We start from the raw sequence: 16,721 nt of genomic DNA on the forward strand, positions 1-16,721 counted from the left end.
ACGCCGCGGGGAGCGTCCGCCACCGCCGCGGCCAGAGCCGCTCCTCCCTCCTTCCCTCCTTCCCTCCCTCCTTCGCTCTGGCCCGGCGCCCTCACTCTCGGCCTCCCCGCCCTTACTCCACCCCCTTCCCCGGCTCGACCCGCATCCTCTCCTTGTGTGTGTGCGCTTTAAATAATTTCCTCCTTTTTGGCAAAAGAAATAATGCACCTGACGTTACCAGGGGGAAACAACCAGCGGAGGAGAACAAGGAACAGATGTAAAAGGAATAAAAGGAGAGAGAGAAAGAGATGAGACTCGTTTAAAGAAATCCAGGGGCTGAAGAGGTGGCTGCAGCAGCAGAGGCAGCTAGAGCTTTCCCGTCTGCGTGAGCGGCAGGCGGAGGACGTTTTCACCAGTTGCAGATGTAACCTCGGGAACTCCTGGGTGTGTTGGTTTGTTTGCCAAACAAAGTCTTTTCTTCTTTGGCTCAGACACTGAAAAGGCTCCTGGATTTTTCTGCCATCCCGCGACAAGCTGGCAGTTACCCGGGAGCCTTCCCAAGGAGCTGGCGGAGAAATGATCCCTTCTGGGCGGAGGATGGGCGCCGGGCGTCAGCGGCGTGGGGCTCCCTCCTGGAAGCGCCTCCTGCTCCCCGGGAGGAGAGGGTCACCCCGCGGGCGGCGGGGCGGCGGCGGCTCCAGGGCGCGGCGCTTCCTGCTCGGGCTCTTCATGCACGCGTGGCTGTGGGCGGCCTCGGGCACATGTGCCCAGGTGTTCAACCTCAGCCTTTCTGTGGACGAGGGACTTCCTCCGGACACTCTCGTCGGCGACATCCGCGCCGGGCTGCCGGCCACGCAGCAGCAGGAGGGGGGAGGCTTCTTTCTGTCGGAGGATTCGGATGACTCCCCGCTGCTCGACGACTTCCACGTGCATCCGGACACCGGCATCATCCGCACGGCTCGGCGCCTGGACCACGAGCGGCGCGACCACTACAGCTTCGTGGCCGCCACGCTTCTGGGCGCCGTGGTGCAGGTGGAGATCCGCGTCAACGACGTGAACGACCATTCACCCCGCTTTCCCCGCGACTCCCTGCAACTTGACGTCTCGGAGCTCAGCCCGCCAGGTACCGCTTTCCGCCTGCCAGGTGCCCAAGACCCCGACGCCGGGCTGTTCAGCACACAGGGCTACACCCTGATCCAACCGCCCAATCTTCCCGAGGACCCCGCAGGACCGTTCTTTCAGTTGCGCTACGGGAACCCGGGGTCACCACCGTCGCCGCGGTCCTTGTCGCCCCTGGAGCCCCTCGACCTGGTGCTACTGCGCCGCTTGGACCGAGAGGCGGCGGCGGCACACGAGCTGCAGATCGAGGCGTGGGACGGCGGTCGTCCGCGGCGCACGGGCCACCTGCGTGTGGAGCTGCGCGTGCTGGATGAGAATGACAACCCGCCCGTCTTTGAGCAGAGCGAGTACCGCGCCGCGGTGCGCGAGGACGCTCGGCCGGGTGCCGAGGTCTGCCGCGTGCGCGCCACCGACCGTGACCTGGGGCCCAATGGCCACGTGCGCTACAGCATCCGCGCCCGGCAGGCGCCCGGGGCAGGTGGCGGCGGCGGATCACTGGGCGACGCGGCCTACTTCACTGTGGAGGAATTGAGCGGCGTGGTGCGGCTGCGGAGGCCGCTGGACCGCGAGGCGCAGGCCTGGCACCAGCTGGTGGTCGAGGCCCGCGACGGAGGTGCCGAGCCCGAGGTCGCCACCGTGCGCGTGTCCATCGCGGTGCTGGACGTGAATGACAACCGGCCGGCCATTCACCTCCTCTTCCTCACCGAGGGAGGCGCCGCTCGTGTCTCTGAGGGTGCCCGACTTGGAGACTATGTGGCTCGTGTCTCGGTGTCCGACGCGGACGGTGACCCGGAGAAGGAAGAGGAGGCCGCTGGACAACTTGATGTAGGCCTCGGAGGCGGGAGCATCTCGTTGTCCTTGGAGGGCGGGGAGGGAGCCTTCGCGCTGCGGCCTGGAGGCTCTCCAGGGGTTTTTTTCCTTTGCGTGGAGGGGCCCCTGGACAGGGAGAGCCGAGACCTGTATGATTTGCGACTGGTGGCCACGGATGCGGGGTCCCCGCCGCTGAGCGCGGAGGAAACGCTGCTGCTCCGGGTCGCTGACCTCAACGACCAGCCGCCTCTCTTCAGCCGGGAGCATTACCGGGCCTCAGTGTCCGAGGCCGCGGCCCCCGGCACCGCGGTCTTGTGGGTCAGCGCCTCCGATGCGGACGAGGCTGGCACCGACCACGCCCGGCTGCGCTACACGCTGGTTCACCTCCAGGCCCGCTGCAACCCAGAGGCTCTGCGGGCCCCGGCAGAGTGTGGACCGTCCTTCACCATCGATCCCGAAAGTGGCGTGATCAGCACCACCCGGAGTCTGGACCGAGAGGTCCAGGAGGCGGTGGAGCTTAGAGTGGTGGCCCAAGACCTTGGAGAGCCCCCGCTCTCTGCCACCTGCCTGGTGAGCATCACCGTCGACGACGTGAATGACAACGAGCCCATCTTCCTGAGGCAGGTATACAACGCCACCCTTGCGGAGCATGCCCCGGTTGGACACTGTTTTCTGCAGGTGAGTGCATCAGACCGGTGGATCAACCGGAAGGCCTGGGAAGGGATGCAGAGGTTGTGAGTCTGTCCAGGGAAGGAGAATTGTGATATGGATGGTTGTACCCTGGCTCGGAAAGCGGGGGACATGGGCGCTAGTTCCTCCTCTACAGTGAGATGAATGGGCGCCCTCTGGTCACCTAACCTTTCTGCCAGGGGCTTGGACTGAATAATCTCTAAGGTCCTTTCTACTTCAGGTGATATTTGGATTTCGATTTTGCTTATGGAATCCCGGTTTCCTTCTGCTGGATATGTGCACTCAAATCGGTTTGGGAAGAACCACCTATTCTCAAACAGTATACTCCTATTTTTAAGCAATGTCTCCTATTTTTGAGCATCATTATGTGGCATCCTAGGGAAATAAAGTGGCCCTGGCAAATTAGGTTTCCAAATAAACAAGTGTATGCCTTTAAACACTGAAACTGTTTTGAGTAACTGTTTCTGGAGACTTAGACATTTGCTTACCTAGAAGTGTACAAAGGCTAGTTGAGAACGTGACGTCATTTTTATCAGTTGTGGGCTGGCCTCCTCCAGTGATACCTCAGGCCTCTGAGGAGTGGTGCGGCTCAATCATCCTTTATGAAATGGGGCTCTGCTTTTTGGGTGTGTTGCCTTTTAGAGTTCTGATCTCTCCTTCACACTCAGAATGGTGCCATTTGCACCCTTCCAGCACCACTCTTTATGGCTTCCAATTTCCTATTTCTTATCTGATGTGAGATAACAAACCAGATTTCCAAGACTGATTTAGTTACTGGAAGATAACTTGAGTAAATAAATAGAGCCTGAGAGGCTAACTAGTTGGTGAAGCTCTAAAGCTTTATTTAGCTTTCAAGCAGGATTGTTTTATTTCCTGGTTCTCGGGGAGGTGAGGCTTTAGCATTTATAAGTTATGTTTCAAATAATAACCTTTAGATAAATGAGATGCTACTATGTTGTAAAAATGAGTTTCATGACTGCTTCTATTTTTTTTTAATCCTTTGACTCTGTGGGCAATAATACTCTCCATCCCTTTCTCTAGCATGATTGGCAACTCTGAGTTGCTAGGTTATTAAAAGAAGGCTTGAAAATCAATTAATGCTTGCTGCTGAAACAGACAAACTACAGATGTCAGTGAGTAACACAATGGGAGTTTATTTATCTCTCAAGCAGAGTCTGATATGATGCAGGTTGGCTGGTTCTCCTCTGTCCAAGGTAGGGCCAGGCCTGGGAGTGACTTAGATCACATCCACCAATGTCCCATTGGTCAGAGCTCTGCCACATGACCTCAGGTGTACTGCAGAGGAGGCTGAGAAATGTAGAGGGGCACATAGGTTCCAGGATGCGCTGATAGTTTCTGCCACAGATTTCTAAAAATGAAGTCATAATAGGTGAGAGGTTGGACTAGATGATTTCCAAAATTTCTTCCATCCGGAAGACCTTAAGGATCTTGGTATGAAACAGTACAACTTGGCTCCATTTGAAGGAAAATAAGCAGAGTGGATTAATTGTGATTCATTTGATTAGAACTTGTCTTTAGAGTTGTTTCTAAAATTGTGAGATGGGTCTGCCATGAGGTGCGAGTTTATCCTGTTATTATGACTCGGTGTGTGGCGGATCCATTATGGTGAGCTGAACTTGGCTCAAGTGTAAGACTGCATCTCCAATTGCAGAAAACCTTTCCAGATTGCTAAGTATTGCTGTAGATAGTATTAAATCGTGCTGATTGGAATTTCTGGAAATTCCAGCAATCTAGCCCCGCAAGGTTAAGAAGCTGTCTTATTCACTGGGTTCGCTGGTGGCCCCTCCACAGCAGCTGTGTGAACTTTCTGTGTTCCGTAAGCCCTCTAGCTGACTCTGTCCCCTAACTTCCAGGTCAGCCTCACCGGAATGTCTTCCATCTGCTTTCTCTCTGTTTACTCTCTCAATCTTTCTTTATACCACTTTGTGAAAATGAACCTCCCCAGCTAGCCTTTGGATCTCATGGCCTTTCTTTTCTTCCAGGGCTTTGTTTAATTACATTGTATCAATTCTTATAACTGTACCTTCTTTCTGTTGCTCTCTACCTGTGTACTCCCTTTAGATCTCATGTCTGCTCAATTCTCCTTTGTCAAAATCAAATAAAAACAAATGAGAAACAACAGAGGAAAAAAAAGTTCTTTCCTAGATTCCCTGTAAAGAAACACCATGTCATCTAATAAAATAAACCCTCGAATTTTCAAGGTGTCTTTTTCCACATTACTAGGTGGTTTTTCCACATTACTAATCCTTGGGGTTCTACTCTTATGACTGCTCTTGCTGCCATCACAGGGCTGGCTGAACCCTTTTATATTCTCATGCCCAGATTGGAACTTTCCAAAAACTTTAAATGTGGGGCAGAACAAGGGGATTTAATACAAAGTACAAGAACCAGCAGCAGCCTGAGATAGGTGACCTCCAGCCTTTCACAACCTTGCTGGCACTTGCCTGGATTTCTTAATTTCTTTCTCCCCACAGCCTGCTGTGTGGAGAGCCCCTTCTTAGCAACTCATCCCTCAGGAGCTCCTTTCAGTATTTCTTGATGCTTTCATGGTCAAGGCAGAGAGGGATTTCTACTCCGCAGACACTCAGGGGTTTCCTCCCGAGTTCCAGTGTCTGGCCTGAAAGATTCTTTTTCCTCAGATTGCTGTCAAAAAGATGAACTTCAGTCTCAAGGCAAGACCTCCACTCTCAAGGCCACGTTAAGTCCAATGATATGGACTGCACTTGCAGCCTTTATCTTGTAACCAGATCTTAAAACAATATAACTGCAGCATTTATACCTGAATCACACACATGCCGTCGCAAGATTATTCTCTCATACTCCCTCAAATGTCAGTACTGTCATGCCCTTGGTTAACAACAGGGATACCTTCTGAGAAATGCATCATTAGCAGATTTCGTCATCGTGCGAACATCATAGAGTGTGCTTACACAAACCTAGATGATGTAGCTTACTATACACCTAGGCTATACGGTACTAATTTTATGGGACCACTGTTGTGTATGCAGTCTGTCTTTGACTGAACCGTTACACAGTGAGTGACTGTACTGTATTTATTCACTAATTCATTTACTTAATCAAACAACAGTATTCATTGAATAAACAACATTCAATGAACAAATATTTACCGAGTACCTGTTAGATGCCAGGATGTGCTGTTGGGGTTGGGGATGCAGCGGTGAGCAAAACGGGCAAGGTCCCTGTGCTAACGGAGTGTATGGTCTTGTGTTTCTGTCTCCATCCCTCCACTGTCAGTCCTCAAGAATGAATGATGTGTGCCCTGCCTTCACTTGCTGATCATTCCTTAGCCTCCTGTTCTGACCTTCCATCATTACTATACTAAATCCTGTCTCTCAAAAGCTATGTTCTTTTATTTAAATCCAGTGGGCTTTTTTTCTTCATAACCTCCCTCATTCTCTCTAAAGCATTTTAGACTGTGGCCCACTTCCTTTCTTGAAGGCATCTTCTTCACTGCCGTTTGTCTCATTGCATTCTCTTTCTGTCTCTCTCTTGCCAATTCCTTCTTTCCTCTTGTGCCACCTCACTCAGTGTGGTGGAGGCATTTTCAAGCTCTTCCTCTCACTTCTCTCCTTTCTATATTTTCTTCTTTATATTCCCAGAACTGCAACTTTTTTTTTTGTTTGTTTAACATCTCCCAGGTCAACTTCCCTTATAAATTCCAGATTAACATTTCTCTACCTGGTAAGTATCTCTACCTGGATATATATTGGCACCTCAAATCTAGCATTTCCCAAATCGAAGTCATTTTCCTTCTACTATTTTTAATTTCTTTCTTTTTCAATTTTCATTAATCAGCTCCTTTTTAAAACTTTCCTATTTTTGTTAATATGTCCTTCCTATACATATGTTTATGTGTTCGGTGTGTATGTATTTGCTGTTTATTGGAGTGGTTGTATTTTGTGTTGTTGAGAATTACAAGGGTAAAGAGCAAGGTCATGTGTCATATCAGTCAGTTGGGTAAAAATCAGGTCTTGAGATTCCAACCTGGCGCTGTGGGGAGAGCCCCTGGCTGTGCCTGTTTGTTTGCTCTCATGGCCTGACGTTGAGGAGCCTGTCTAGGAGGGGTGCCTGGGCAGTAGACATTAAAAATAGCATCTACCATCTGGGAAGACACCGAGAGATGGGAAGGCCTGATGCCTACTGTGCTCCATGGGCTGAAGAGGACTAAACTATATCTTGTTTCTGATTCATTATATCTTTTGGAGTTATTTCCTTTTAATGAACCCCCTAGCCCTTAGTAAAGTCTTTCTAACTGTGTTAGCTTTGTCTCAACTGTGCTGTGGAGGTAAAAATGGAGAATCCAAAATGTCCTCTAGGGGGTGGTATGATTTAAGGGGAGGGTATTAATTGGCTTTAGTCAAAGTGCCCAGGCCTGGCAGCCCTTCTCCTCAAGCCTGTGGATGACGATGGCAGACAGCAAGGGATGCTGAGATAAGGTGGTTCTGAGGAACAGTGTGAGGCTCTCTCTCTCTCAAAGGTTCTCCTGGTGCCAGCTTTGGAAGTAAGAGACTTTAATAAGGGAGATGATGTTTCCTAAAATCTTAGTGTCATCTTTGAGTCCTCCCCAAATTTGACCACAGGAGTTGCTGAGGCCTCCAGTGTTTCTTGCATCTGTCCCTTCATTTATACCCGTTGTCATCATCCTAGTTCTGTCCACTATCACCTCTTGTCTTCTCTTGACTTTCTTTCAAATTGGAGAGTTTGGCTCACCACAAATAACACCTCTTCCCTCTAAAGGTTTTCTAGTTCTGTCCAGCTCTTTTCTTAATGTTCTTTACAGTGCTATAGTTGTTTACTAGTATTAGAAAAATAATGGACTGTGAGTACCTTGTGGGGGTGCAATTTAATGGTATTTGAATCCCCTGTCATTCCTAGTATCCTCATTCTCATATACCAGAAGATCAATAGCTTTGTTAAATTGTACTGAAGAGCTGCATAATGAAAAACAAAATCTGCTAGTGAGAATTACAACTAGTCAAAGTTTTTACTTTTTAATTTGCATGAGTATTAATTTTATTGTAAACTTTATTTACTCAGTGTGTTTCATCATTGATCCTTTGGAATTTTATGGCCTGAATTGCATTGCTTATCCCTCACCTTACTACTCACGTATTCTTATTGTTTACCTTACATACATGCTTACATGCTTACATGCTTACATAGTGTGTACCAGCTTTGATGGACCTATCATTGTATTACCCGTAAGTGACTGTCTTATTCTGGCTCCTTTAAATGGACCCGACGCATCTGTACACATGCATTCAAAGCATGTGAGATTTCCACAGTGGTCGTTTGCGCCTGTCTCCAGGATATGTCTAGATTACCCGCCAACTGTTGTCTTCCCTGATTATCCCACTCCTGCTGGCCTTATACCTTAGTTCCCAGCATGTGCTGCATATGCCTCTGGCTTTGCTTTGATGATCTGTTTGGCACTCGAGATTGACTGTGGAATTCTCTCTCAGACTTCATTTTGATATCTTTCCTCACTGTGTCCCGCACCCAACTGCTACCCAAGACTAATCAGTTGGCTTTACTTCCTTTCTCCTTTTCCTGCTTGAGAAAGATGATCAGATAATATATTTGATATGTAATAGGAGGGGAATAGCCTAGAATCTGTGGAATGTCCCTCTAGTTACAGTCAATATATAACTTGCCAGGGCTTTGTCTAGTTCTTGGTTCTGTAACTAAAGATGATTGACATTACATGGTGGAGTGTTCATAGCATTGAAAATTAAAATTAGGCTGCATGCAGTGATGAAAATGTAGACAATTATGGGGCTAGAGGACCTGGTTTTGAATCTCAGCTCCACTACTGCTAGCTGTGTGATCATGGGCACTGTGCCTCAGTTTCCTCATCTGGAAAGTATGGATAACAATATTGTTAGCTTGATGAAATTTTTGTGTGGATAATGAATTAATACATGTATGCTTAGAACAATACTTGACTCATAGTAAATGCTCAATGTGTGTTATATATTATTAAATGTTAGTAAGTAGGACTTCTAGAAATGAGGAAGAAACTATTTGCCTAATATAGCAAAGGCTGAGAACTAATTGAAAATGACAGTTCAAATAAAGATTCTCTTGCACTAAAAGATGGAAAAAGGAGCAGAAAAAATTTAAATTGTGTATTAGGTTTTTAGTTAGATATATATGTTTCTGGCAATGAAAGCACAAATCTGTTTTACTTACTTTTGGCACTTGTAACTTCTCCTTATGGGCTTATAGAATCCCACTTGTCCTAAGGAAGGTTCAGACGACCTCTCAATAGTGATCCTTGCTCCTCTCCCCTCCCCCCAAAAAAGCACCATGAAGGTCTTAGAGAGACTAGGCAGTGTGATGTAAGTTGTGGCTAAGGCCTGGGCGTGGTGGGTCGTAAGTCCTTAGGGGTTCACCTCAGGGCACTAACCACCACTTACATTCAGTGCCAGTACCTGGCCACTCTCAGGTGTGCAGGGCATGATTCTAGTCTAGAAAGTGTCTTTTATTCTGTTTATCAGTTTTTACTCTTTGGAATCTTTTATTGAGACAGCATGGAAAAAGCACTGGGTTTAGAGTCAGGAAACCTTGGTTCCAATTCTGACTGTACCATTTACTATCTCTATTAACTTTTCTGGCCACAATTCTTCATCTAAAATGTGTATTAGTCAGGGTTCTCAAGAGAAGTAGAACCAACAGGATATCTATCTATCTATCTATCTATCTATCTATCTATCTATCTATCTATCTGGAATTGACTCATGCAATTATGGAGATTGAGAAATTCCATGATCTGCTGTCTGCAAGCTGGAGGCCCAGGAAAGCCAGTAGTGTAATTCAGTCCTAGTCTGAAGGCCTGAGAACCAGGAGAACTGATGGTGTAAGTCCCAGCCAGAGGGCAGGAAAAGACTGATGTCCCAGCTCAGCAGTCAGGCAGAGAGAGTAAATTAATCCTTCCTCCTTCTTTTTGCTCTGTTCAGGCCTTTGATGGATTGGATGATGCCCACACACATTGGGGAGGGCATTCTGCTTTACTCAGTCCACCAATTCAAATGTTAATCTTATCCAGAAACACCCTCATAGACAGACCTAGAAATAATGTTTAGCCAGCTATGTGGGCATCCCATGGCCCAGTCAAGCTGACACATAAAATTGACTATCACATGTTGTAATTCATTTTAACAACATGCTGTTGTAAGGATTTGAGGTAATCTACACTATGTGGTAGAGAGTGGTTGGTGTAGTGAGAGTTAAGGGGCCTTGGACATGGGAAAATTTCTTTATGCTGTGGATCAGGATGGAGGTTTCACTAGATGTAGACCTTCTAGAAAGTCCTCTGTTATGATGTATATGTTTTTATTTGTTTATACAATCTGTCGGGGATGCATTCCAATGTAGCTGCACATCTTTTTTTTTTTTTTTTTGCATAAGAATGTGCAAAATGGATTTCTGAAAGTGTGATCAGTAAGATTTCCTTTTCTGAGGATTGAAATCTGACAATAAATTAATTTTATTAACAATTAAACTTTAGACTTCTACTAATGAGCCACTCACGGCTAAATTATAAATTAAAAGTGAGCAACTGTAGAAGTAATTTATATTTTCATAGCCCATTAGGGAAATTATGCTAGTTCATTTTTACAAATGCTGGGTTATTGCTTGTAATCCTACTGAATTAAAATATTCATTTAAAAAGAATATGTGTTTTGTGGTGCAAATCGGCTGTGTGTAGATCAGCTGAATATCGTAACATACGAATTTTAATTAAAACTCTGTTTAAGAGTACATAATCCATGTGAGGATAGTGTGAATTAGAATAATCATGGTGTCCTTGCAGTGAAGTCTGCTTCCTGTAGTGAAGTAATAGGAGATGAGTTTTGGAGACGTGGGAGGAGTTTTGAAGACATGGGAGGAGATAGCTTGTGAAGGACTTTATTCACCTAAAGAGGTTGGCCTTTGTTATGGAAGCAACTGAGAGATATGGGAGATTTTTGAATAGAGATTGACATGTGTAAAGTAAGATTTTAGGAAGATTTGTCTTGAATGACTAAAAAGGAAGAAAGCAGGGAAACCAGGTAGGAGGGTGCTGAGACTTAGGTAATGATACATATTCAGCCAAGAGGATCTGAACTTGGGGAACAGTAGGGAAGTGTAAGAGAAAGGATAGCCTTAAGGAGCATCATAAAGGAAGAATTGGTACAGCTTGAATAAAGTATGAGGGGAGAAGTGGTAAGAAGTAAAAGATGATGCCATCTTTTCGGTCTGGGTTAGTTAGAGGAATGGGAAAAGCTGGAAGTGAGTTTTGAAGGGAAAGATGCTCTCTTAGTTGAGTGTTTGGTATGTTGAGTACGAATTACGGCCAATAGTCTAGGAAAAGATATTTTGTCTGCTATTTAGATATTCAGAACTGCAGGTTGGAGGTATACACTTGGAAGTCATTTCTGTGGAGGTGATAATTAAAGCTGTGGAAGTGAAAGTGAGGATAATGAGAGAAGAGTCAGTGGCTAAGGACACTGGCTGGGCAAGGGTCTTGCCACTCATATTGTGTAGGAGGGCAGATCTCAGTGATGAGAATGCTGTTTGCTCATTCTCCATGGTCCCATGGACTAGAACCTAGAGAGATGGTTAGGTCCTAGCCTTTCAGCTTTCTCAGTCTTTGATTTGATTTACATTTACTTTTTTGAACCTAGATTTTTTCTAGCCTTCTTATTCTTTTTTGTCTTTCCTTATATATCAGTCCCCTCTCTGTTTTAGTTCCTTCTGTGTCCAGCTAGGACTCCTGGATGCACCAAATTAATCCTTGCTCTTTCGTAGCTGTGCACATATTGCTGATCATTATCAATCTAGCTGTATGTCCCCCCCAACCCCTCAACGCTTGGACTGTGGAGCACAGCTGGAGCGATTCCGGTGATGATTGGTTCTATTATAAGAGGGTGGTATCAGCTGGTCCCTCAGTACTGCTGGGCAATTTTGTTGTATTCACCCTGGCATCTCTCCCATAACTTCACTCTCTTTAAGCATCATATCTTGCTCCCTTTACTCCTTACAGATAATCATGCCCCCTGCTCAGTAGAGTCCAGAAGCTGAAAACTTGCTTGTGCTTTTGCCTCCTGCCATCAGACTTTTCTGTATCTGCACCATCCACTCCCCAAGGACTAGGTGATTCTCTTCTGTCCAAATCAAACCCATCCATCCGTGTTCCACATTTCACCTCTCCCATCTTCTCTGACATTTCTTCTCAATTATCCCCTTTTTATTCTATCTTTTCTGCTTCTTCCTCTATACTTGTTTCTTCTCTCCAGCATATAATATGCTTCTCCGATCGTTTGCAGTATTTGCAAATCAAGTCTGTGGGCTTCTTCCCCCTGTTTGCTCAACTTCCTTCCTCAGTGCCCTCTAATGATTGAGTCTGCTACCCGTTGGTCCATCTCTTCCCAGACCTGGCCATATGTTAAGAGCCTTTCCACTTGAAGAAGGGTTCTGGAAATCTGTGCTGCTGTCTTGTTCAGTGTCTGGTATCCCTTGATGATGGATTCAGAACCTCTTGAGCTAAAGTGATCTTCTTCAGCATCTGTTAGTATGAAGAAGTTGTGAAGCAAATGTAGCTGCTAATGTATAGGAAATGACATGTAGGATTTATTATTGTCTACTTCTTTTTTTTTTTTTTTTAAAGATTTTATTTATTTATTTTTTCCCCCCAAATCCCCAGTAGATAGTTGTATGTCATAGCTGCACATTCTTCTAGTTGCTGTATGTGGGACGCGGCCTCAGCGTGGCCGGAGAAGCGGTGTGTCAGTGCACGCCCGGGATCCGAACCCGGGCCGCCAGCAGCAGAGCGCACGCACTTAACCACTAAGCCACGGGGCCGGCCCTATTGTCTACTTCTTAATGTTATATCCTGTAGTTGATGGAAACCATTAACTAATATCTTTCATATGAGAAGAAAGAGTTGAATCAGTTAGGATAGGATATTCTATTGAACAGACAAAAATACCTTAGTCTTGATTATTGTGTAAATAATCTTGCTGCTTTTAACTTTTTACTCGAAGGCTTTTGGGCATACTAACCCTGCTCTATGTATGCAGTAGGACACTGTGTCTTTCTTTCTTAGCAATTCTGTTTTAAATTTCCTTTTAAAAAACCCATGCTGTTAACTTCATTTCAGGTTTTACCATTTTCCCATAAGAACGCACATCTCAGATTGCCCACTTCCACGAAGTGCGTGGAAGCTATTTAGTAGAGAGGATGGAAGAGGTTTGCTGTGCTCATCATTTCCAGGTGTCCTTGATTTGGACAGAGGAAGAGTGATCTAGGGGATAAAAGCTTGCACTATGGAGCCAGATAGAACTGGGGTTAAATTTTGCTCTGACACTTAGTAACTTGGCCTCAAGCAAGTTCCCAGACCTTTGTAAGCTTCAACTTTCTCATCCATAAAATAGAGATGATAAAGGGATCTATCTCATAGGACTGTTGTGGAGATTACATGAGATGATGCTTATCCAGTGCACAGAGCAGTGCCTGACACATGGTAAACTCCCAGGAAAGTTTATTATTATGTGGGGCTTCACTTTAGTTTTGATTACTGAGGAGCTAAGTAAGAGTGAAAAAAAGAAACGTCAGTCTCTTATTTTAAAAATCTCAATGACTAGTCATGTTAAATGGATGGAAATATGATCCTCGACCTCAAATGACACTCTAGGAAAGCGCACTGTCTTAATTACTATGTAGAACTTCAGTCCCCAAATTGGTCTGCCTCTCACCGTGAACAGCCACAGGAGCCATGTGAGCCTTGAGGATACCTTGACTCTGTTGGTTTAAAGTGAAGCTTAAGTTGCCTGTTCTCTGACATTCTTCCACGGTTCATCTCTGGTATACTTGCAAGTCCCACAGCTTCCATTACCCTTGACACTTCTCTGGCCTTCCAAGGTCAAGGGTATTTCCTAACAAAGAGACACCACCAGGCTTTGTCTTGCTGCACTTGTCTCCTGAGACGTTATCCCAGTGAAAGAGAAAAACATTGACTTCCTAGGATGTGGCTGACTTGTGTCTTAATTTTTTTATTGATTATCCTGAGAACTTATCCTTCTCACTCAGTAGTAGAAGTGGCGCAAAGGGAAGCAAGAGATGCTTTGAATTTCCTTTAATTAGAGTAAAAAGGAACAATATCATTTGTAGTACCCTTTAACGGACATTTATCCATACACACTGCTTTGAGCATGGACTTAATTGTAAATTAAAGTCATTGAGTGGTTTTGAATAATTTCATTTATTGTAGGAAATTTACTAACAAAGGAAAGAGATCAATTAAAATTTATTTGGATGCCTCCTTTAAGAAAATTGAATAAGACAAATCATTCCTTAAAAGTTCTTTTGCTTATCAAAGTAGGAAACTTATAGTTAAAATATTACTATAATTAGAATATTAAAGTAAAACTTTTTTAGGTGTTGTGTGTACACTTGACATATTGAGATCCCTTATGTAATCAAGTAAATTATTTGTTTATGCTCACTTTAGAGAAATTAGAACCTATGATTTCTATTTTTAAATGATGGTAGTAATTTTTAATTTTTGAATTTTTTTTTGTTATTGTTGGTTTACTTCATACTAAATCCTCAGACAAGAGAATACCATCCACTTGATGCTTTTGGGGAACATATTAAAAGGTGGCAAAAGCAAGGAAGAGTTGTCGTATAGCTTGTGTTCACAAGGATAACAAAGAGAAAAGAACAAAACAAAACTCCAGGCAATTTCTCCTCAATTTGATTACAGACAGTTAACCCAAAAATTCTGTTCAGGACAAAAGACTGTACTCTACCTTAAAAGCTCTTTTGTTCAGATTATTCTGAAAGTTCTTTTGTTCTTCATTTAAATTAACTGTGTAGAAATAGCCGTTGTTATGGATATGTTTTCAAGAGATTAAATATTATTTCTAGCCTTACCATAAATGGACTAAAATACTATTTGATTTTTAACAGTTGTCCAGTTAGAAACTTCTCATGTTGTATACTTTTGATTTCTACATTTGGAAACACAGAGGAAGTTATTGTTTACATAGAGATTGACTTGTATAGTTCTTAAGACTGTCTATTATAAAAGAACCAAGTCATGAGGTAAAGAGCAATCTAAGCTTATGCACTGTTTACTTTCCTTTGAAGTAGAGATTATTTTAAGTACTGGACTGTTAAAAATAATACAAAGCCTGTTCTGTTACATTATGCATAAACAAGAACATGATATTTCAGTGCTGGAAGATACTTTATTTCCTGGATTCATCTTACAAGAATTTTTATATTGTATTTTTCCTGTGTAGAATCTAATTGTCATGCTTATGTCTATCCCACTTCTGTTGCCTCTGTCAGCATCCAGCATAAAGATGAGAGGTGGCAGGAAGGGCAATTTATAAATTAATGTTTGACATTTGTAAATTAATTAATGTACTCTAGGTAATATGCTTACTTGCATTAAAAATGTAGATTCTATGTATATTACAGCATACTCCTAGTACCACAAAATCCATTTAGTAAGTTCATCTTGAGTTTTGGATCTTGGTATATTTTAAAAGGAAGATATATTTTTTTGGAACACAATAATATTCAGTTTTGCCATATACACGGAAGAGTACAATTGTGCTCTTATATAAATTCATAATATCTTCAGGCTACTCTGCTATTAATTTCTCTAAATGCATTTTAACATATGAAGTACAGTTATCACTTTTGTCTGTAATTTGTGAAGGTAACTTTTCTCTTTTTTTTAAATAAGAAAGTTAAGCTTATTTCATGTGTAAAGAGGAGACTTCCTAGAGGCTGTTTTTCTTTATTTTTAAATATGTTTTTCTGCCTCATTCTTTCTTTTCTCTGTTTCTGAGATTCCAAATATACATATGTTAGATCTTTTGATCTCAGGTCTTGAGGCTGTGTTCATTTTTCTTTTTAATAATTTACTTTCTGTTCTTCAGATCAGATGACTTCTGTTGCTTTATTTTCAAGTTCACTGTTTTGTCCCTCATCCCCATTCTGCTGTTAAGCGCATCCAACAGATTTTTTATTTCAGATATTGTATTTTTCATTTGTAGAACTTCCATTTTATTTTATTTTATAGTTGCTGTTTTTCTCTGCTAATATTCTGTATTTTTTCATTCATTACAAGAGTGTCTTCCTTTACCTCACATAGCTATCATAGCTGCTTTAAAGGTCTGTCTGTGAATTCTAACATCTGGATCAGCCTAGGGTTGGCCTCTTTGTGTTTTTTTTGCTCTTGAAAATGGGTCACATTTTCCTAGTTTCATATGTTGAATTTTGCATTGTATTCTGGACTGTTTGGAGATTTTGGTTTGGAGATTCTGGATTCTGTTATTTTCTTCTGAATAGTGTTGATATTTTTGTTTAAGCAAGCAATTAACTTGGTTGGACTCAAACTGCCAACTTGGATTCTCGGGCACCAGTCCAAATCTCAGTTCAGTTCTGCTTTTTCTTAACTGGACTTTTGAAATACGCCCCACACGTGTGTATTTCAGGGGTCAGTCAGAGATTCGGGCAGAGTTTATACAGAATTTCCGGCTTGCCCAGAAGGCTTTCTCCTATCTGGAATTTCCCTCTCACTTTCTAATGGCTGTGGTTTCCCTGAACTCTGTCTTAAGTTTCCTCAGTCCAAAAAGACTGTCTGTTTCTACTGGTGCTTTGGCCACTCTGAATGATGCCTTGACTGACACCTGTCCTTAGCTGACAGGCTAAAAATCAAAAAAATAATTTAATCTTAAAAAATGGGAAACTCATTCCACGTTATTCTATTCTTCCAATTTTTTAACAGCTTGTGAAAATCTAACTATTTTTGTTCAGTCCCCAGAGCCTTCAGATTTTTTTTTCTGTTTTATTCATAGTTTATGGTTGTTACATGCAGGAGAGTAGGTTTTTGTACGAGTGTACTTGGCCATACCAGAAGCAAAATTCCTGATTTTTCCTTAAATTCAAATTTCTATTAATTTCAATGAGATTCAGATGATTAAGACTTAATAGTAAGAGCTCTTTGAAAATAGAGCATGTAGAATTTTACTTTATTTATAATATATTAGTTTATGATTGAATGACAGCTAATAGGTACA

The 16,721-nt window shown here is 43.4% G+C and overlaps 1 protein-coding gene across 1 annotated transcript; it reads left to right on the plus strand.

Annotated features, from left to right (window-relative positions):
- Positions 1-239: 239 nt before the first annotated feature.
- LOC106800318 (protocadherin-23-like) lies at positions 240-4,775 on the plus strand. The gene is given in 2 exon segments (XM_014779917.2): positions 240-2,590; positions 4,681-4,775. Coding segments are annotated over 2 exon segments (2,130 nt in total). The 5' UTR covers positions 240-555.
- Positions 4,776-16,721: the final 11,946 nt, after the last annotated feature.

This window comes from Ceratotherium simum, chromosome 12, assembly GCF_057802395.1.
Source record: "Ceratotherium simum simum isolate JZ-2026a chromosome 12, ASM5780239v1, whole genome shotgun sequence".
Taxonomy (NCBI): domain Eukaryota; kingdom Metazoa; phylum Chordata; class Mammalia; order Perissodactyla; family Rhinocerotidae; genus Ceratotherium; species Ceratotherium simum.